The sequence below is a fragment of the Garra rufa genome, chromosome 11 (assembly GCF_049309525.1).
Source record: "Garra rufa chromosome 11, GarRuf1.0, whole genome shotgun sequence".
Classification (NCBI taxonomy): domain Eukaryota; kingdom Metazoa; phylum Chordata; class Actinopteri; order Cypriniformes; family Cyprinidae; genus Garra; species Garra rufa.
The window spans coordinates 47,381,246-47,405,026 of NC_133371.1; the positions used below are offsets into that span (position 1 = coordinate 47,381,246).

Below are 23,781 nucleotides of genomic sequence, written 5' to 3' on the forward strand. Positions count from 1 at the left end.
ATATCTCGAACGGTTTGGCCGTGGCAAGGCGACAAAGTTATGGCGAGAAATGAGAAACAGGAAGTGTCTAATAACTGTTGCACACATTGCCTGATTCTGATGAAACTTCACCAGTTTGTTCCTTGTATGATGCCGATTCCATAAATGTGACTATTATGAGTCAAAGTTATAGCGCCACCAACTGGCAGCAGGAAACGTGTCATTTTCAAAATGCTTTGAAATCAGCCTCTTAATTTTACTCGATTTTCTTTAAACTTCATCAAAATCATGTCAAAACACGGCCGATAAGAATATGTAAAGGGGTCGATGATAAATCAAATGCTGTTGCCATGGCAACGTGTCAAACTTTAAAATTACATTCCTGTCTTTTCGAGGCAGATAACATGCTTAGAATTTCATGAAACTCAACACACACATCAATATTAATGATAGTTAGACACTGGCAAAAGGTCATAAATGGGCGTGGAGCAGGCACTCTATAGCGCCATCTTTTGACAAAAGTTGGGGGGTTAGTTTTTCCTACAGTCACCAAACTCTGTACATATATTGTTCTCATCAATCTGGACAACTTTCTAAATCAAACTCATTAGCTAAGACCAACAGAAAGCCGGCTATTTTGATTTGAAGGTGGATTTTTTGAAAAATCAGGTAGTAAACAAATTCACACTACTCCTAAGAACAACCAGCTGTTCACACCAAACTTTTTTAACATGAAGAGAAGATTCTGAAGATGTTAAATTGCGAGCGGATTTTGGATATCTTGAACGGTGTTGACGTGGTGATTTTTTAAAGATGTAGTAAAAAACATAACCCTAATTTTTTATATCTTTAAAGTGCAGCATCCAAACTCTTTAAAACTTTTTTCACACAGAGATCTAATCATTCTGAGCAAGTGCTGGAAATATTAATTTTATACAAGCTTCAATGAATTAAAGAAAATTAAAAAAAGAACTCAGAAACCTGCTGTCACTCTGGTGAATGTCTCTACAGTATGTGTGTGCGTTCAGTCAGGCACAGAGAAGCTCATTATTGCAGGGGGGAGGGGTGAGAGGCAGAGAGGGTGACAGAGTAGAGAGCCATCCTACAGACCATCTTTGAACAAAAAATGCACATATGTATTTTAATTACATAAATATGTCTGATCTTTGAGAGTCTGATATTTTGAGAAAATATAAAGGGTCACTTTGTCTTTCATTGTTCGTATTTTGCAGTTGTTTTTTATTTATTTTTTACTTAACTGTACCATGAACTTGTCCTATTCAGTCACGTAGCAAAAGATTTTAAAAAAATACAACTTTTTAGCATGATCAATTTATCTTCATTGATAGACAATATTTACATAGTGTTATTTATTGAATATAAAATAATAATAATAAAAAATTATGACAAACTTTGACAACAAAACAAAAGTTACTGTTATCTCTTCAAAACATCTGAAAACCATAATTTTAAGATCAGTTATAAATATATATATATATTACCCCGTTAAAATACTAAACTTGATTTTTAAAGATATTTTGAAAGAATGAAGAGTTTATAGACCACTTTATTGTGTATTGCTGTACACCCACATGAACTGTGTTCATGTTCATGTTAATTCACAGTACATAAACTTTATATGAATACTTTTTTTTAGCTTAATATTAATTAACATTAATAAATGCTATTTATTTATTGGTCATGTTAACTAATATAGTTAATTTTAACAAATGAAACTGGATGGCAACATTTTATATTTTGTGTGTATGTGTCTGTGTGTTGATTTTAAAGTGTAACCCTTTCAATTCTGTAAACTTAAAATCCAAACTAGCAGAGGATTACTGTGAATGCATGTGCCAACTGGGCACCGTCTTCCTTATTGATTCTTAGTTATGTAGCACTTAAGAGTGATGTCTTATAACAGGAGTCACCAGCAAAGCAATATCCACACAAAAATTGTACAGATAGGTAACAATGACATTTAAGCAGAAGTGGTGGATGTAAAGGAAGCAATAATAACAATTTGCTATCATCATGAATCATGTTCTTATCATCATTTGTAGCATACTGGTTCACAGTTGGCATTTATCTGAAGTCCTTGCATTGATTGCATTTAGTTAAATCAACATTATATTTGGTCAGTCTGATCTTGAAGCCTTAGAGATGTTAAATTGTGAAGATCTTGAGTTTTCATTAAAGGGCATGTCCGTGGTGGCCTGACAAGGTTTGATGTTTCTGCATAGACATAGAAGTGGTTATAACTTAGCCTGAAAATGTCTGATCTGCCACAAAATTCACAGGTTTGGTAAGAGTCCTGGCCTGAAGACACCTAAAGACCAATTTTCAGATATTATCATAGCGCCACCTGTTGGCAGCAGGATATCTCATATATTTCACTAACTCAAACATGCCAAGGTCAATCTGCACCAAACTTCATATGTTTGATAATAGTGGTGGCCTGAACACATCTACATGCCAATAATCAGTTATAGGCATTGTGCCACCAGCTGGCAGCGGCAAGTTTGGCACATTTAAGTGACTTTGACATATTTCTCCTACATTTACTGTATTAAAAGCATACTGCCCACCGTTTGCTGTTTTCCTGAAGCCACCGGTCGGCGGTGAGCCCGGGTGCGAGGGCCCGTTCATCGCTGCTCGCAGCTTTAATTATTATTATTATTTTTTTTTTTTCAATGTTTTGGGGGATTTCGGGGGCCTTAACATACACGAAAACTCTTGAAACTTTGCACACACATTGGAACCTGCGGCCATCAGGGCCGGACAGACTTTGACATGGGGGGGTCACCTGGGGGGGGCATGGCACAGCGTTAAAAATTGCGACTTTTGAAGGGCTCTGGAGCGCACAACGGTTGATCTACAGTCACCAAAATTCATACACATATAGACCTCATCGGGCCGAACAAATTTCACACTCATAGTCCGTGCTTCGCCAAACAGGAAGTCGGCTATTCAGGGATGTCTAAAAAGTGTATGCAATGGAATTTGAAATACTCCTACTAGGCCTTTCCACCGATGGCCACCAAACTCGGTCAGCATGATCTCAAGACATTGGGGACGCAAAATTGCCAGGGGATTTTTGATATCTCGAACGGTTTGACCGTGACGGGGCGACAAATTTATGGCGAGAAATGAGAAACAGGAAGTGCCTAATAACTTTGACATACTTTGTCTGATTTTGACCAAACTTCAGCAGTTTGTTCATCGTCTGATGCCGATCACAGAGATGTGACTATTATGAGTCAAAGTTATAGCGCCACCAACTGGCAGCAGAAAGCGTGACGTTTTTGAAACGCTTTAAACTCAGCCTCTTAATTTTACTCAATTTGCTTCAAACTTCATCACAATAATGTCAAAACACGACCGATAAGAATCTGTGAAGGGCGTTATCCATAACTTTTATCATGTTGCCATGGCAACGTGTCAAACTTTAACTTTAGTTTTTTGTGTTTTTGAGCCACTTAAAATGCTTAGAATTTCATGAAACTCAACACACACATCTGTATTAATGACAGTTAAACACTGATAAAAGCCCATAAATGGGCGTGGAGCAGGCGCTCCATAGCGCCACCTTTTGACAAAAGTTGGGGGGTTACTTTGTCCTACAGTCACCAAACTCGGTACATATATTGGACTCATCAAGCCGGACAACTTTCTAATTTACACCCATTAGCTACGACCAACAGGAAGTCAGCTATTTTTATTTAAATATGGATTTTTGGAAAAATCAAGCTGTGGAATTTGAAATACTCCTCCTAGACCTTTCCACCGATGGCCACCAAACTCGGTCAGCATGATCTCAAGATATTGGGAATGCAAAATTGCCAGGGGATTTTTGCTATCTCGAACGGTTTGGCCGTGGCAGGGCGACAAATTATGGCGAGAAATGAGAAACAGGAAATGTCTAATAATTTTGACACACTTTAGCTGATTTTGACCAAACTTAAGCAGTTTGTTCGTCGTATGATACCGATCACAGAGATGTGACTATTATGAGTCAAAGTTATAGCGCCACCAACTGGCAGCAGGAAGTGTGTTGCTTGCAAAACACTTTTAAATCAACCTCTTTATTTTACTCAATTTGCTTCAAACTTCATCAGAATAATATCAAAACACGGCCGATGAGAATCTGTGAAGGGGTCCTTGATACATCAAATGCTGTTGCCATGGCAACATGTCAAACTTTAACATTTGTTTCCTGTGTTTTTAAATATAGCTGTGAATAAATTCATATCACTCATAGCAGAATCAGACAGTTCACAGCAAACTTTGTCAACATGATGCCAAGATACTGAAGATGTTAAATTGTGAACGGCTTTGGGACATCTTGAACGGTGTTGATGTGGTGATTTATGAAAGTAACAATAAAAAAGATGAAGAGTTATTTTCATATATCTTTAAATTGCATTATTCTTACTCATCAAAACTTTTTACATATAAACAACAAGAAATTCTTAGGAAATACGTGTAGTTTCAAAATGTTATCATGCTCAGAGGCCCCAAAAACATTAAAAGTGTCACATAAATTTGTCAGATTAAAGCTCTAATACCAGGGATGAACACTAGAGGTCCTCATAAGATAAGGAATCGTTTGACCTCTAATGCTATTTAGCTCATTCTCAGTGTATAAGAATGAAAATAATCCATAGAATCAGTTGATATAGACTGTACTGTCAGTGTACTTTTACATAATTATTTTGTATAGGTGCTTAAAGAGCATTAAAATCTTTTTTTAATCTTTTAAGGAAAAATTATATGATTTATATACATATATACAATCTCACTGATAGAATAAAAAATCTTATAAGTATGACACTATACTGCTCAGTTCACTTAATTAGAATGAGAAACAAATACATCAACTAAGTTAATATGTATTTATTTTTAATATATTTGTTTATAATTATTTCACAGATGCTTATAGATCATAAATAATAATAAATAATATTAAAAAATGGATGTAGATCATAAAACATGGTAACTATTTAAAATAGGGTCTCTTTTGTTAACATTAGTTAATGAACTAACACAAGAACGAACAACGAACAATATATTTGTACTCGATTTTCTTCAAACTTCATCAGAATGATGTAAAAACACGGCCGATGAGAGTCTGTAAAGGCGTCCCTGATGCATCAAATGCTGTTGCCATGGCAAATAAATAAAAATACAAAATACATTCAAATATTTGTTTCCTGTGTTTTTGAGGCAGATAGCGTGCCTAGAATTTCATTTTCCATTTTCAATTTTCAATGATTTATTATATATTTAAAGTGCAGCATCCTAACTCTTTGAAACTTTTTTCATACAAATAACTATTCATTCTGATTAAACACAGTTCATTTCATAATTATACAAAACTCCACGAATGAAAGAAAATTAAAAAACAAATCTGATCTCACTCTGCTCTGCACTCTATGTGTGTGTTTGTGTGGTAAGTGGCTGAGTGTAAGGAGGTGGGATGGGTGGTAAGAGAAAGAGTCAGACAGGAGGAGAGACAGTTAGGGTTAGTCCAAAGGGTTATTGTGAATGCATGTGCCAACTGGGCACCGTTTTCCAGATGCTATCAGTATGGCGACTGCCAGACGGCGAGGGCCCGGTCAACGCTGCTTGCAGCTTTAATTATTAGGGCCCGAGCCCAGAATGGGCGAAGGCCCTCTTGTTTTCCTAAGGATTCTTATTTTTTTTTTTTTTATTTTTTGTTAACCTTCCGGGCACTTAAGGGGGTCTTAACATGCTCAAAAACTCTTGAAAATTTGCACACATGTCGGAATCTGCGGCCATCAGGACGTCACAGAGGCTGGTACCGGGGCGTGGCAAGGGGACTCTACAGCGCCCCCTGGAATTTTTAGGGCCATATAGCACACATACTTGAACGTACACATATGAAACTCGGTACACATATAGAACTCATTGGGCTGAACAACTTTTGTACTCTATGTCATTTTCTTAACGCAACAGGAAGTGAGATATTTAGGGCTGTTTAAAAAGCGCATGCTCTGGAATTTAACGTACTCCTCCCAGGATTTCCATACGATTGTCACCAAACTCGGTCAGCATGATCTCAAGACATTGGGGACGCTAAATTGCGAGGGGATTTTTGATATCTCGAACGGTTTGGCCGTGGCAAGGCGACAAAGTTATGGCGAGAAATGAGAAACAGGAAGTGTCTAATAACTGTTGCACACATTGCCTGATTCTGATGAAACTTCACCAGATTGTTCGTTGTATGATGCCGATTCCATAAATGTGACTATTATGAGTCAAAGTTATAGCGCCACCAACTGGTAGCAGGAAGCGTGTCATTTTCAAAATGCGTTGAAATCAGCCTCTTAATTTTACTTGATTTTCTTCAAACTTCATCAAAATAATGTCAAAACACGGCCGATAAGAATATGTAAAGGGTACGATGATAAATCAAATGCTGTTGCCATGGCAACGTGTTAAACTTTAAAATTAGATTCCTGTCTTTTCGAAGCAGATAACATGTTTAGAATTTCATGAAACTCAACACACACATCAATATTAATGATAGTTAGACACTGGCAAAAGGTCATAAATGGGCGTGGAGCAGGCACTCTATAGCGCCATCTTTTGACAAAAGTTGGGGGGTTAGTTTTTCCTACAGTCACCAAACTCTGTACATATATTGTTCTCATCAATCTGGACAACTTTCTAAATCAAACTCATTAGCTAAGACCAACAGGAAGCCGGCTATTTTGATTTGAATGTGGATTTTTGGAAAAATCAGGCTGTAAACAAATTCACACTCCTTCTAAGAATAACAAGGTATTCACACCAAACTTTTTTAACATGAAGAGAAGATTCTGAAGATGTTAAATTGCGAGCGGATTTGGGATATCTTGAACGGTGTTGACGTGGTGATTTTTTTAAAAACATAACCCTAATTTTTTATATCTTTAAAGTGCAGCATCCAAACTCTTTAAAACTTTTTTCACACAGAGATCTAATCATTATGAGCAAGTGCTGGTAATATCATAGTTATTCAAGCTTCTATGAATTAAAGAAAATTAAAAAAAGAAATCAGTAAACTGTTGTCACTGGGCTGACAGTCTGTGTTGACACTAAGAGTGACTGAAGGGGGGAGGGGTGAAAGGGAGAGAGACCAGTGGAACATGCTGTTTTGCTTAAGACCATCTTTGAGGAAGATGCAATTTGCACATTGCACATTGCTATAGTTTAATCGGCATAAATAAGTCTGAACTTTGAGAGTCTGATCTTTGAGAAAATATAAAGGGTCACGAACTCTTTCATTCTTTGTATATTGCAGTTGTTGTTTTTTATTTATTTTTTACTGAACTGTACCATGAACTTGTCCTATTCAGTCACATAGCAAAAGATTAAGAAAAATACAGCTTTTTAGCATGAGCGATTTATCTTCATTGATAGACATTTATTTTCATAATTAAAATTTTTGATTCAATAAAAAAAAAAACACTAACAATTTCAAGACAAACTTTGACAACAAAACAAACTTTGCTGTTATCTGTTCAAAACATCTGAAAATTGTACCATTTTAAGATGAGTTATATTTATATATCGCCCCATTACAATACCCAACTTGATTTTTAAAGATATTTTGAAAGAATGAAGCGTTTATTGAGCACTTTGTTTATTGTTGTATACCCACATGAACTGTGTTCATGTTCATGTTAATTCACAGTACATACACTATGTTAAAAGATACTAATTTACCTTTAAACAATATATGAGTACTTTTTTAGGTTAATATTAATTAACATTAATAAATGCTATTTATTATTGTTCATGTTAACAATGTTAACAAATGAAACTGGATGGTAAAGTTGTATATTTAGTGTGTATTTGTCTGTGTGTTGATTTAAAAATGTAACCCTTTCATTTCTGTAAACTTTAAATCCAAACTGGCAGAGGGTTACTGTGAATGCATGTGCCAACTGGGCACCGTTTTCCTAATTGATTCTTTCTTAGTTATGTAGCGCTTAAGAGTGATGTCTTATAACAGGAGTCACCTGCAAAGCAATATCCACACAAAAATTGTACAGATAGGTAACGATGACATTTAAACAGAAGTGGTGGACGTAAAGCAAGCAATAATAACATTTTGTTATCATCATGAATTACATGTTCTTATCATCATCCTCAGAATATAGGGAAAATGTTCCCTATATTGTGAACGGCTTTGGGATATCTTGAACGGTGTTGATGTGGTGATTTATGAAAGTAACAATAAAAAAGATGAAGAGTTATTTTCATATATCTTTAAATTGCATTATTCTTACTCATCAAAACTTTTTACATATAAAGAACAAGAAATTCTTAGGAAATACGTGTAGTTTCAAAATGTTATCATGCTCAGAGGCCCCAAAAACATTAAAAGTGTCAAATAAATTCGTCAGATTAAAGCTCTAATACCAGGGATGAACACTAGAGGTCCTCATAAGATAAGGAATCGTTTGACCTCTAATGCTATTTAGCTCATTGTCAGTGTATAAGAATGACAATAATCCATAGAATCAGTTGATATGTACTGTACTGTCAGTGTAATTTTACATAATTATTTTGTATAGGTGCTTAAAGAGCATTAAAATATTTTTTTTATCTTTTAAGGAAAAATTATGTGATTTAAATACATATATACACTCTCACTGATAGAACAAAGTATCTTATAAGTATGACACTATACTGCTCAGTTCACTTAATTAGAATGAGAAACAAATACAAAAAGGCCAAAAAGTCAACTAAGTTAATATGTATTTATTTTCAATATATTTGTTTATAATTATTTCACAGATGCTTATAGACTATTAAAATAATATTTAAAAATGCTTGTAGACCATAAAACATGGTAACTATTTAAAATAGGGTCCAATACCTACAAAAAAGCCTCTTGGAGCAAAATTTGACACCCAACAGGAAGTCGGTTATTTTTAATTTTCTCAGCAAATTTTGTCATTTTTGCCATTTTCAGGCCTCGTACTTGAACGAACTCCTCCTAGAGATTTATCCGGATTAACGCCAAATTTGCTGAGTGTAATCTAAAGCACTTTGTGACGTTAAATTGCAAAGATCTAGAGTTTTCATTGGAGGGCGTGTCCATAGCGGTCTCGCAAATTTCGATGTTTCGCCATGAAAAAGGAAGTTTCTATAACTCAGGCATACAATGTCCGATCTGTCCCAAACTTCACATGTGTGATAACACTCCTGACCTGAAGACATCTACATTCCCATATTCAGTTATAGTCATAGCGCCACCTGCTGGCAACAGGAAGTGTCATGCTGTACTCTACAACAAACTCCTCCAAGAGATTTATACAGATCAACACTAAAATCGGTCAGTCTAATAAAAAGGCTTTAGTGATGTTAAATTGCGAAGATCTTGAGTTTTCGTTGAAGGGCATGTCCGTGGTGGCCTGACAAAGTTTGATGTTTGGTCATGGACATAGAAGTTGTTATAACTCAGCCATAAAATGTCCAATCTGCCTCAAACTTCACATGTTTGATAAGAGTCCTGGCCTGAAGACATCTTAAGGCCAATATTCAGATATTATCATAGCGCCACCTATTGACAGCAGGATATATCATATCTTGCACTAACTTAAACATACCAAGGTCAATCTGCACCAGACTTCATATGTTTGATGAAAGTGCTGGCCTGAACACATCTACATGTCAATAATCAGTTACAGGCATAGCGCCACCAGCTGGCAGCAGGAGGTTTGGCACATTTAAGTGACTTTGATCTATTTTTCCTACATTTACTGTTTTAAAAGCATAATGCCCACCGTTTGCTGTTTTCCTAAAGCCACCGGTCGGCGGTGAGCCCGGGTGCGAGGGCCCGTTCATCGCTGCTTGCAGCTTTAATTATTATTATTTTTTTTTTTTTTTCAACCTTCCGGGCACTTTTGGGGGCCTTAACATACTCAAAAACTCTTGAAAATTTGCACACACGTCGGAACCTGCGGCCATCAGGACGCCAAAGAGGCTGGGACCCGGGCGTGGTTCAGGGCCTCTACAGCGCCCCCTGGAACACAGTTTGAAAACTTGATGTACTGCGCACACATACTTGCATGTATTGATATGAAACTCGGTACACATATAGATCTCACTGAGCCAAACAACTTTTGTACTCTATGTCATAGGCTCCACCTGACAGGAAGTGAGATATTTAGGGCTGTTTAAAAAGCGCATGCTCTGGAATTTAACGTACTCCTCCCAGGAATTCCATGGGATTGTCACCAAACTCGGTCAGCATGATCTCAAGACATTGGGGACGCTAAATTGCGAGGAGATTTTTGATATCTCGAACGGTTTGGCCGTGGCAAGGCGACAAAGTTATGGCGAGAAATGAGAAACAGGAAGTGTCTAATAACTGTTGCACACATTGCCTGATTCTGATGGAACTTCACCAGTTTGTTCCTTGTATGATGCCGATTCCATAAATGTGACTATTATGAGTCAAAGTTATAGCGCCACCAACTGGCAGCAGGAAACGTGTCATTTTCAAAATGCTTTGAAATCAGCCTCTTAATTTTACTCGATTTTCTTTAAACTTCATCAAAATCATGTCAAAACACGGCCGATAAAGAATATGTAAAGGGGTCGATGATAAATCAAATGCTGTTGCCATGGCAACGTGTCAAACTTTAAAATTACATTCCTGTCTTTTCGAGGCAGATAACATGCTTAGAATTTCATGAAACTCAACACACACATCAATATTAATTATAGTTAGACACTGGCAAAAGGTCATAAATGGGCGTGGAGCAGGCACTCTATAGCGCCATCTTTTGACAAAAGTTGGGGGGTTAGTTTTTCCTACAGTCACCAAACTCTGTACTTATATTGCTCTCATCAATCTGAACAACTTTCTAAATCAAACTCATTAGCTAAGACCAACAGAAAGCCGGCTATTTTGATTTGAAGGTGGATTTTTTGAAAAATCAGGCTGTAAACAAATTCACACTACTCCTAAGAACAACCAGCTGTTCACACCAAACTTTTTTAACATGAAGAGAAGATTCTGAAGATGTTAAATTGCGAGCGGATTTTGGATATCTCGAACGGTGTTGACGTGGTGATTTTTTAAAGATGTAGTAAAAAACATAACCCTAATTTATATATCTTTAAAGTGCAGCATCCAAACTCTTTAAAACTTTTTTCACACAGAGATCTAATCATTCTGAGCAAGTGCTGGAAATATAAATTTTATACAAGCTTCAATGAATTAAAGAAAATTAAAAAAATAACTCAGAAACCTGCTGTCACTCTGGTGAATGTCTCTACAGTATGTGTGTGCGTTCAGTCAGGCACAGAGAAGCTCATTATTGCAGGGGGGAGGGGTGAGAGGCAGAGAGGGTGACAGAGTAGAGAGCCATCCTACAGACCATCTTTGAACAAAAAATGCACATACTGTATGTATTGTAATTACATAAATATGTCTGATCTTTGAGAGTCTGATATTTTGAGAAAATATAAAGGGTCACTAAGTCTTTCATTGTTCGTATTTTGCAGTTGTTGTTTTTTATTTATTTTTTACTTAACTGTACCATGAACTTGTCCTATTCAGTCACATAGCAAAAGATTTAAAAATACAACTTTTTAGCATGATCAATTTATCTTCATTGATAGACAATATTTACATAGTGTTATTTATTGAATATAAAATAATAATAATAAAAAATTAAGACAGACTTTGACAACAAAACAAACGTTACTGTTATCTCTTCAAAACATCTGAAAACCATAATTTTAAGATCAGTTATATATATATATATATATATATATATATATATATATATATATATATATATATCACCCCGTTAAAATACTCAACTTGATTTTTAAAGATATTTTGAAAGAATGAAGCGTTTATAGAGCACTTTATTGTGTATTGCTGTAGACCCACATGAACTGTGTTCATGTTCATGTTAATTCACAGTACATAAACTTTATATGAATACTTTTTTTAGCTTAATATTAATTAACATTAATAAATGCTATTTATTTATTGGTCATGTTAACTAATATAGTTAATGTTAACAAATGAAACTGGATGGCAAAATTTTATATATTGTGTGTATGTGTCTGTGTGTTGATTTTAAAGTGTAACCCTTTCAATTCTGTAAACTTAAAATCAAAACTAGCAGATGGTTACTGTGAATGCATGTGCCAACTGGGCACCGTCTTCCTTATTGATTCTTAGTTATGTAGCACTTAAGAGTGATGTCTTATAACAGGAGTCACCAGCAAAGCAATATCCACACAAAAATTGTACAGATAGGTAACAATGACATTTAAGCAGAAGTGGTGGACGTAAAGCAAGCAATAATAACATTTTGCTATCATCATGAATCATGTTCTTATCATCATCATCAGAAAATAGGCAATTTGTAGCATACTGGTTCACAGTTGGCATTTATCTGAAGTCCTTGCATTGATTGCATTTAGTTAAATCAACATTATATTTGGTCAGTCTGATCTTGAGGCCTTAGAGATGTTAAATTGTGAAGATCTTGAGTTTTCATTAAAGGGCATGTCCGTGGTGGCCTGACAAAGTTTGATGTTTCTGCATAGACATAGAAGTGGTTATAACTTAGCCTGAAAATGTCTGATCTGCCACAAAATTCACAGGTTTGGTAAGAGTCCTGGCCTGACCAATATTCAGATATTATCATAGCGCCACCTGTTGGCAGCAGGATATCTCATATATTTCACTAACTCAAACATACCAAGGTCAATCTGCACCAAACTTCATATGTTTGATAATAGTGCTGGCCTGAACACATCTACATGCCAATAATCAGTTATAGGCATAGCGCCACCAGCTGGCAGCGGCAAGTTTGGCACATTTAAGTGACTTTGACATATTTCTCCTACATTTACTGTATTAAAAGCATACTGCCCCCCGTTTGCTGTTTTCCTGAAGCCACCGGTCGGCGGTGAGCCCGGGTGCGAGGGCCCGTTCATCGCTGCTCGCAGCTTTAATAATATGTTGTATTTTGTTTGTTGAACCAAATTGCTTGAGAAGTAAAATGACGAAAGACATCAATATAATAATAACAATAACAAAGTATCAAAATGAGTTTGTTTAAAACAAAAACAAAAAACTGCAAAAGGGCTTTTGAAGGTAGTTTATTTTTCTGACACCATTGGCCTTTTTTATTTATTTAAGGGGAGACACTGCAGGCAGTGTTTTTTCAGGCATCTGATATATAAATACAATATATAAATACAATGTAAACAATGTAAAAACATGTATGTACACAATAAGTACATTGTACTTACATTTAAATTAATCATTTGGTACATAGTAGTTAAGGCCACCTAATGTAAAGTGGGACCAGTTTTTATTGTATAACACTTTATTTATTTTGTGGCAATAGATTTCAATTACAATTAATATTTTTAAATCCCATTTTCTCAAAATGAGTTTTTTCCTCTTAGACTAAGCCATAAATCTCCACTTTAGTAGCACTTACCCACCAAACTTTACATTTTTATTCCTGTCAATATCCTGAAGGTTTTTACAGAGGGTGTTGTTCATATATAATTTGCTTGATTATATACAACTTTTTATTCCCCCAGTAAATTGTGAAAAATTTGTGTTTTCTGTCTGTTCTAATTTTTTTCTGAATTATGGAGTGAACAAAAATGAGACCCAAAACCTTTTGTCTCTAATATGTCGAAAAAATTAAACCTGAATTCTGTAACTGATTTTTGTACTAGAAATGTATGCAAATTAGTGCATATTTAATTAAATATTGCCTCATTTTCATATTTAAACCTAACATTTTAGAAAACTTGTAATACAAAAATTTCAATTTCAGTCAGTCAACTGGGTAAACAAGGCGATGACTATTTGTTTTTTGTTTTTTACCCTATTCACCTGCAGTGTCTTGCCTTAAACATAAAATCATAATTTAAGCATAGTTTTGATGCATTTTTCCAATAACAAGATGCAAGTCATTTTGCTTCTCAAGTAAACATATAGTAGAAGAACTGTAACCATTTAAGCTTTTTATTTTTGCCATTTATGTGTCTCTCTCTCTCTGTCTGTCTCTGTCAGAAGACCGGAAGCTGTTTGTGGGCATGTTGGGGAAGCAGCAGAGTGAAGAGGACGTGCGACGGCTGTTTGAGTCGTTCGGCCAGATAGAGGAGTGCACCGTGCTGCGGGGGCCTGATGGGGCCAGTAAGGGTCAGCACCGACACAACTCTCTGACACACCATCATTGACCCTCACTCAGCCTCTGTTACGCAAACACACAACTATTTAAATCAGCTCGCTATAAAAACATGCTTCCAGGTTTACATATGAATCAGTCTCTGACTGAATTTAACATTGTCTAGCTGGCTAATATGGATTGTGAAAATGACTTTTGATGTTTTGGATTAAAGTTTTGTACTATACTATACTATAAAGAACATTTTTTTGGTACTTTTTAATTAAAAAAAAAATTATAATTTAAATATTTTATATTATATTAAAAAATACATAATATTTTTTACACAAGATCTGGGCATTAAATAAGCTGATTACATTTACATGCAAAGCAAATTTGGGATGACAATCAAGTTTCAGTGATGGTTTTTTCTTGTGTAATCATATTCAGTGTGCATGTAAACACACTTAATATCTGTCTGTCTGAATATGTACAAAGAAACCTCAGAAGCTCTCTTATTGATTTGTCTTATTTCTGTATCTGGGTGTGTTTGGAATATCATATTGCAATGCTGCTTATTCTATTTCTGCATAAAAGTGACCCTGGACCACAAAACCAGTCAAGGGTCAATTTTGTGAAATTGAGATTTATACAATCAGCTTAAAGGTGAATAAATATGCTTTCCCTTTATATATGTTTTTTTAGGATAAGATTTGGCGAAGATAAATCTGGAATCTGAGGGTGCAAAAAAATATTGAGAAAATTGCCTTAAAAGTTGTCCAAATTAAGTTCTTTTTAATGCATATTACTAATCAAAAATTACGTTTTGATGTATTTATTATAGGAAATTTACAAAATATCTTTACAGAACATGATCTTTACTTAATATCCTAGAGATTTTTGGCATAAAAGAAAATCTATGATTTTGAAGCATAAAATTTATTTTTGCCTATTGCTACAAATATACCCGTGCTACTTAAGACACAAAATGAAACAACTTTTTAACTCAAAACAACTTATTTATCTGATCAGTCATGCAATAGACTAAGATTAGGTTTTATTGAACTTAAAAACAGTGCATGCTGTTTTTAGTGCATGCTCAATATGCTAGTATTCATTGCAAAATTGTTGTAATCATGTTTATCCAGATATCATTTTGCAGATTTTTTGTTGCATTTATGCATTTTACAGACTCTCATCTGTTTGTTTGACTGATTGGCAGGAGTGTTTAAAACTCGTTGGAAGACAGACATTATTATCGCAGGTCTGTTTTATGACATTAGTAGAGCAGGAATTACACACTTCAGCTTTAACATAGACTTGTTTGTTGGTCTAGAGGAGACACACCGGGTTTCTTTTTCTTGTGAGAGAAACATCTAAGAAACATGGACTTCATTTGCTCTCCATTTATTCGTATTGCTGTCTGGGTGAAATATGTAAGATATTAAAAAGATCTCATGTGTGATATTTCTTTTCTGCAGGCAGTGCATGGCATGTTTACACGTGTGTCTTGAGGCTGTAAATGATGTTGGAAATGCAGCAGCGACTGTTTCTCTTTCTCTTTTCACTTGTACTTCAGCCGGATTTCTGTTGTGAATAATGAAGCTTTAGCAGCGCTAGTTAAGATGTCATCACTGCTGCCCAGATGAATTCACGTCAGAATGTTTCTCTGCGAATCAAAAGGGATTTTAGAAGCGTTTTCATCAGATTTAAAAATCCTTAAACATGCGCTGTCATGTCTTAAGCCTTTCTCATATTCTGAAGTGTCGTTCTGTCGCATGAAAGTGCATCAGAAAGCGGCGTCACTCTCTCCGGCATTAATGCATCTTGTTTGCAGAGAATAAAAGTCATTTTCTGGCGTCTGTGCGGATGAATTGAGGGCCGGCCGCTGGCCGTTTGAGGTCAGGGAGGTTTGATGATTGTGGGTTTGTTAGATGGATGTTTGTGCCGTGTTTCCTCTTCAGGGCCCTCGGCGGCTCCTGGCAAACCTGCTCCGGTTATTCTCTCTGGAAAGGTTAAAGCGTTCACACAAACACACACACACTCTGATTCACCGGCAGCCTGATGGCTCATTATGAGTCCTGAGGAAAAAGCACATTCTGAAAGTGAAAGAGAGATGCAGGATCGTATCACAATGTCTCATCACACACTGATTTTCCTCCATTCTCATCCTTTTTCTTTTCTTCCCTTTGAGGAAGTTTGCATAAAATCCAGCAATTAAAGATGCATTTATAAGACATTTAAGCACATATGAAAAAAGACATTATGTAGCAAGCCTTTTTTTTGCAAATACATAGAAATAGAATATAGAATACCATAGAAATACTATGTTTTGTAACGTTTATGGCTGTTATAGCGGTAGCTGTGCTCCAATCTCCTTAAAAATGTGCATGCTTGTTTAGAATCACCTGTCGTGTTTGTTTACCAGGTTTCGTGAAGTTTTAAGTTTTTTTTTTAGGCATTATAGGATTTGGGGTAAATTCGGACAGGCCCCTTTTCTAAACGACCCTGTTCTAACTTACCAAAGGGTAAATTCCAACATTTTTGATAAATATTGACCTGGAGAGTCCAGAGAATTGTACTGCAGTGGGTTTTTTTTTTCCCCAGATTGAGCAAAAAACCTAGGACTAGTTCGCAAAAGTAGGTTTTTTTTTACGTCTTTGCAATCATTTAACAAACGATTAGTTTGACAGCAGTGGTTCTAGAGGCAAAGTTGTCCAGAATGAGGAGTTCTGTCGAGTTCTATCGGCCATGTTTTTTTTTTTTTAGATTTTATAGACACTTGTGGCACCTTGTTGGACCAAGCACAGTTTACACAAATGGTTTCATAGGTATAGCCATTTTTATGATTTTTCCCTCTTATATCTATTTGGCAGAGATGTATCTCATTCCATTCAGGAGTTTTAGGCATTTTACTAAAAGTGGCTCCCTTTAGAACGTTTTGGCGTCCCTTTGCGATGGTGAGTTGAAAGTTAGACTTATTTTAGATGATTATTGATATTTGCTTTCCAGAGAATCGTTCTGCACTGGTTTGTTTCCAATTGGGTGAACTAGTTCTAGGACTGAACTAGGACTAGTTCTTAAAATGATCAAATCAGATTTTGAACCAGGGATTCCAACGACATAAGACACTTGAGTCTGTGACTGACGGTTTTGGAGTTATGAGCAATTTCAAACTTTTGATCGCTGTAGCGCCCCCGTCAGGCCGATTTGGGCAAGCTTTGGTGACATTGTAGGCGGTGTGAGTACTACCATCCCTCCAAGTTTCAAGTCTCTACGACTTACGGTTTGGTCTGCACTCAGTTTTACGCGGAGATCGCTGATCCGTGACCATTCTAACAATTACAATAGGGTTTCAGCACTATGCATGTAGTGTGTGTGTGTGTGTGTGTGTGTGTGTAAGATTTGGGTCGGTCTCAGTGTTTGTTACCATGGTAAATCCTTTAACTCTTTGTCTGTAGGGACGTCGTGACCAGTAAATCTGTATGAATCCATCTAATTCACTCTGCTTCAGTCTTTCTAAACAAACAAACTAAAAACCAGCACAAATCCCAGCAGGGAAACACAGCTCTTCCTGTGGAATCAGCAGAAATGCTTCAGTTATCTGTCTGGTTATAAAGAAATACTTATACATATATTTTTGTGGAAACCGTGATACATTTTATTTTTCAGGTTCTTTGATGAATAGTTCAAAGGAACAGCATTTATTTGAAATATAAATATTTTGCAACATTATAAATGTCTTTGCTGTCACTTTAAATCAATTGAATGCATCCTTGCTGAATACAAGTATGAATTTCTTTCAAACTTTGCTGCTTAAGGGGAGACACTGCAGGAAAAACCACTGTTTTTCATGCACCTGTCAAGTTTGAGATTTTGGGCTTTTTGTTTTTTCATAAAATGTTTTTGTCAGACTAGTGGTAAGAAAACATCCAAAAGACACTGTTAAGTGTTTCTTTTTTTGGCACTTAATCTATTTGTGTCAATAGATTTCAATTACAATACATATTTTTAAAGGCTGTTCTCAAAATGAGTTTTTTTCTCCGACACTGAGACATAAATCTCCACTTCAGTAGCACTTACACACACCAAACTTTACATTTTTATCCCTGTCTATATTCTGAAGGTTTTTACAAAGGGATTTGTTCATATATAATTTGCTTGATTTTATACATTTTATTTACCAAAAAAGTGTCAAAAGTAGATTGTTTTTTGTCTAAGTATTTTCTGAATTATGGAGTGACAAAATGAGATGCCCAAAATTCCCTCTGTAAAAACATTTGACTCTGTCAAAAAAAATGAAACAATAATTTTGAAATTGACTTTTTAGATTTTTGTGCTAGACATGTATGCAAATTAGCACATATTTCATTAAAAAATTGGCTCATTTGCATATTTAAACCTAACATTTTAGATGTTCACGCTTGTTCAACTTTATGTCTTCAGCTTATTGCATTCATTTCATGAACTAATATGGCAGTATTTCAACTAGTTTATTCCACTGACACAGCAGAAACCACATGACTAGTACTAAATGAATCTTTTAGCCTTCACTTTACTAGTTAACTAACCTCTTTCTGTTTGTTTCTCCCCACAGGCTGTGCTTTTGTAAAGTTTTCCAGTCATGCAGAAGCCCAGGCTGCGATTAACAGTCTCCACGGTGGACAGACGATGCCGGTGAGCCTCTTTCTATCACACACACACACACACACACACACACACACACACACACACACACACACACACACACACACACACTCTGCTGGAGCAGCTCATAGTCTCATTCTGTCTCATATGGACCCACATAAAGAAGCTTTAACTGTCCCAATGATGTTTAGCAAATCGTGTGCACACCAGAAACATGATGCATATTCAACAGCCGTGTGTGTGTCTGCTCTATAAAAACACTTATTCATCGCTGCTCGTGCTACACGTCTTTACAGAAAAACTACAGCTGAGTTTAAAATGATTTTAGATGGTGATGTAAAGAGACAAGGACTTGTAAGCGCACTAGTGAGATAATGAGACTACTCGCACCCTTCATTTGGGTGTTGTAGCTTAATGATTTATTTTTATTTATTTTGTGTGAGAGTGTGATTGTATAATACAATTTTTGTTATGGTTCAGCCGTACAATTACATATTCGTGATGGAATACAATAATTAAAGCCTGTTCACATAAAAAATGTAAATTATAACGATAATTATACTGTCGTCCACACAAACACGACATTACAGTTTTGTCATCTGCTGCTTTAAATGTTCAAGCTCCTAAAGTAAAAAAAATATTTTGCAAAGTTGGAGTGCATTATGCTTTTTATATTAAATAGTATATACATATAATTTGATGAGGCTCCTGTGGGCATGACAGCATGTACTATGCATAATATTATATAAAGTTATATAATTTATAATTATATAATTAATGTTAGCCTTGTTATAACATTAACCAATTAAATGTGCATGATGGAATTCAAAACTTAAAGCCTGTTCATGCCAAGAACAATAACTATAATGACGTACAGTATTATGCATGATGAAATATCTGAAAGTGATATTGTTCCTGTGTCATTATTATTAAATGGACTGTAATAATAATTTTCAAAGCTAATAAGTTTTTTCAAAGCCAAAATTTCAAAAATTATGTCTACCTCAAAGTTTTAAGTTAATTCAATGTATTACTTACAGTTTTTTGTAATTATTTGGGATATTTACTAGAAATTTCTATGTGAAAACTGTTTCAAAATAAACTTTTTTGTGGTTTGGGTCACAAAATGTTATTTGATTGTTAAAACTATTTGGTTTTACAATTATAATTCTTGGTGTGAACAAACCTTTAAGCATCGTATTTTAAAAAAATAATGTAAAAAAGTTGTCTTTTGTTGGATAAGTTTAGACAAACTTACAAATGTGTTGTGTATTTAGTGTTGCTTCTACTGCATTATTAATCAAGATTTGGACACATTTGATTGAATTTTTGTTTTCTTGTAATCTTAAAAACATTTTGATTTAAAGAATGAGTTTATTTATAAAACCAGCACATTTTTTTAGTTTTCTAAGGGGTGAATTGTATAATGTGTTTTTTTTTTTTTTTTTTTTTTTTTTTAAACCGTTGGCATTCTTATTATTCTTCTGCTTCCGTTTCTGCTCTTGAGTCTATGGCCGCCCATAGAACCACTTGCAGGAAAGTTGTGATTTTTGGCACACTGATAGAGGACAGTCTCAATATTAACCACAGCAAATTTGGAGTCTCTAACTTAAACTCTCTTGCACCACCACTTGTCCAAAATTTCACAAATTTTATGCTAATAACTTTTGAACTGTAAGGCACAGAATCAAAATTCTTTTTTTTTTTTTTTTTTGAATGCTTTTAACTTCTCAGTGGTTTGGCCAAAACTGGTCTCATTAGATTCAGAGGAGCATGCTGAGTCAAACCATATTCCGTTTTCCCATGTCAACCATTTTGGGCGTCAGCCATTCAGGATTTTGTCATAAAAGGCTATATTTTACGAACGCATTGACATATCGTTACGAAACTCGGTATGTGTCTTCGGCACCATGGCCTGACAGTACTCAAAATATTTGGTGGCAGAAAAGTTATAAAGAAATTTCTGATGAAAATGGCTTATTGTAATGAAAGTGATCTCAAAATATTCCTTGGGTTATGCTGTGCGTGATGCCATTTATGCCAAAATTGGCCAAACTTCCTGTCCGCCATTTTGATAGTTAAAAACATACTTTTTTGAACTCCTCCTAGACTGTTGGTCCGATTTACATCAAATTTGACTCGGATCATCTTCAGACCATGCTGACAAAAAGTTATGGATTTTGCGTCGATATACGAAATAGTTTCATTTAACGCCTCAACAAATTTGCTGGAAAGATGCTAAAGTGCTTCTGAAGCTGTATCTCTGCAAAGCTTTGAGATATTTGCACCATTTTTTTTTTTATTTGCCTTTGTCACTTCTCACTGATCACACCACATCAATTTGGTAACAGCGCCACCTATTGGTCAAGAGTAATAAACCATTCATTAACCATTAATTATGAAATTTCTAACTGCTATGCTAATAACTGTTGGTTGTCATTACATAACTGCATTTTGTAATGAAACTGGTCTCAAAATATTCCTTGGGTTATGCTGACAACATAGATACCAATAGTTGGCTGAACTTACTCTCTGCTATATTGATATATGTTGAAAGTCTATTCTTTCAAACTTGTCCTAGACTGTTGGTCTGGTTTTCACCAAAATCAAGTCTTCAGACTGTGCTCAGAAAAAGTTATGGATTTCATGATTACCGTTTTTGTACAGTGCCACTACAAATTTTAGGCTAAATGCCATAATGACTCTGAGGCCTTAACTCTGCAAAGCTTTGACATAATGACACCAAACTTTGTGTGTGCCTTTGTCACCTCACACTAAACACACCACATCGATTTGATAACAGCACCACCTGTTGATAAAAAGTGATAAGCTGTTAAATCATTTTACTAGGACTTAAACATTATTTTTTTGACATTTTGCTTAAAATGGCTTCCTTTACCTCTTGTTGCAGTTGGTCTGGTGTTCCATCCCATGCTTATCTCCTCATTTTGCCTCTAGTGTGCTTGGCCCCGTAATTGCAGCTTGCAGCTATATATTTTTTTCTGAGTCTGTTGTTGATTTAAGCCGTGTTAGAGTAGAAATAGCCTGGGATGGTCAACTACTTTTTTTCAACACCCTACTACTCAAGTATTGATGTTGAACAGTGTATAGTGTTTTTCAGTACAATCGCTGTGTGGCTGTCAGCATGTGAAGTTCATCTTATCACTGCAAACCATCTAACACACAGGCTGTGCTTAAGCTTGACTAGTTGTTCAGATAAACCACAGGCCAGTTGATGAAATTAAAATCTAGTTTTGTACGTCCATCTTGAAGTCTGGAGCCACATCGGAGCTCAGAAATGCAGATTGGCTGGAAAAGCTGAAATTTTCACAGTAGTGTGGAGTTGTTGAGAGTCAATGGATCTCAGAGAGGTTGAGGTGTTGATCTCCGGTGTTGAGCTGATACTGCTGAAATCTAGTGCTGTGTGTGTGTGTGTGTGTGTGTGTGTGTGTGTGTGTGTGTGTGTGTGTGTGTGTGTGTGTGTGTGTGTGTGTGTGTGTGTGTGTGTGTGTGTGTGTGTGTGTGTGTGTGTGTGTGTGTGCTCTACCACAAGAAACACAATTATACTTTGTATAAGATTTGTCTCTATGCTTGAAGTTTTTTTCACATTTCACCTCACATTAAAAAAATAAGAACTTTTTTGCAAAATTTTAGTGTCATTTGTGTACTATAATAGTTTTTGTTAATAGAGTTAAAATGTATTTTATATTTGTCTTTATATTAAGTTTTAGCTTATTTAGTTTTAGTTATTTTTTACTTCAGGTAAAACTGAACAAAAATGAAAAGTGTTGCTTTGGCAGCTAGCTGAAATAAAGGAAGTAAAAGTTGTTTTATGGTTCATTTTATTTCAAAATAATGAAATCTATTTTAATATATTTAATATATTAAAATATATTTTAGTAATAAATGTGACTCTGGAGCACAAAACCAGTCTAAAGTAGAACGGGTATGTTTGTAGCAAAAGCCAAAAATGCATTGTGTGGGTCAAAATTAACGATTTTTATTAGGATATTAAATAAAGATCGTGTTCATTGAAGATATTTTGTATATTTCCTATCATAAAAATATCAAAACTTAAAGTAAATTAATTTTAGTAATATTGTGATGTTTTTTTATGACAGTGCAACATTTTACATTCATATTTTCGATAGGAGATATTTTAGAATATTATAAATTATTTTTGTATTTTATATTTAATCACCACTGAGAATAATGAGAATTACACAAAAGTAAAAGATCTGAATCTAGAGATTTTATGGGGAAAAAATGTGCCGATTTAATACGAAAAAACAAGGCAGCTAAAAAGCCCCCAAAATATCACAAATTATCTTTTATTTATGCAGAATATAATTTCTTTGTTTCTTTAGATTGGGCTGAAAAGTGAATGTATATTTGTATATTTTGCATATTTTTGTATATTTTTGTATTTTATCTTTAATCACCACTGAAAAATATGCCGATATGATATATATATAATAAAAAAAAACAAGAAAACCGAAATGCCCCCAAAAAATCACAAATGATCTTTTATTTATGCAGAATATAATTTCTTTTGGTTTCTTTGGATTGGGGTGAAATGTTCCTCTCACCTTAAACACATGAAAGCACATGAATTATTTTCTGGTAAAAACTGAACGTGTCAGTTTTGTCATTTCCATTCTCTCCAATTCTGCAATTATATTTGGAGTTATTGTTTTTTATTTCTCTGCTATGTAAATCTCGGTGGCCGGTGTGAAATTGAATCCAGATGCTCTTCTGAAGTCAAACGCTTTCTCTCCTCAAATGAGATTAGTTTGGTGAAGCTCAGCGGCCGGGACTGTCAGAGATGATGGCTCCTGCTGCCGCTTATCGAATTCAGCAAATTCATTTCATAGCAGATACAGCGGCAGATGATTGTTGTGTTTGTTTGTGGGAATGTGGCTTTCAGCCGCGAGGGAAAACGGCCCTTTCAGAAACACCTGCTGTCGTCTGGACA

The 23,781-nt window shown here is 35.3% G+C and overlaps 2 protein-coding genes across 4 annotated transcripts in view; both read left to right on the forward strand.

Moving 5' to 3' along the window:
• LOC141346167 (CUGBP Elav-like family member 4) overlaps positions 1-19,024 on the forward strand; it is a 133,885-nt gene extending 114,861 nt beyond the window's left edge. Inside the window, exons 5-7 of the mRNA XM_073851079.1 lie at positions 14,066-14,194; positions 18,757-18,836; positions 18,998-19,024. Of these exons, the coding sequence (XP_073707180.1) occupies positions 14,066-14,194; positions 18,757-18,836; positions 18,998-19,024 (236 nt within the window). The remainder of the gene's footprint in view (positions 1-14,065; positions 14,195-18,756; positions 18,837-18,997) is intronic.
• The window catches only part of LOC141345193 (protein mono-ADP-ribosyltransferase PARP6-like), a 176,416-nt gene that overhangs the window by 125,139 nt on the left and 27,496 nt on the right, over positions 1-23,781 (forward strand). The window lies entirely within an intron of this gene.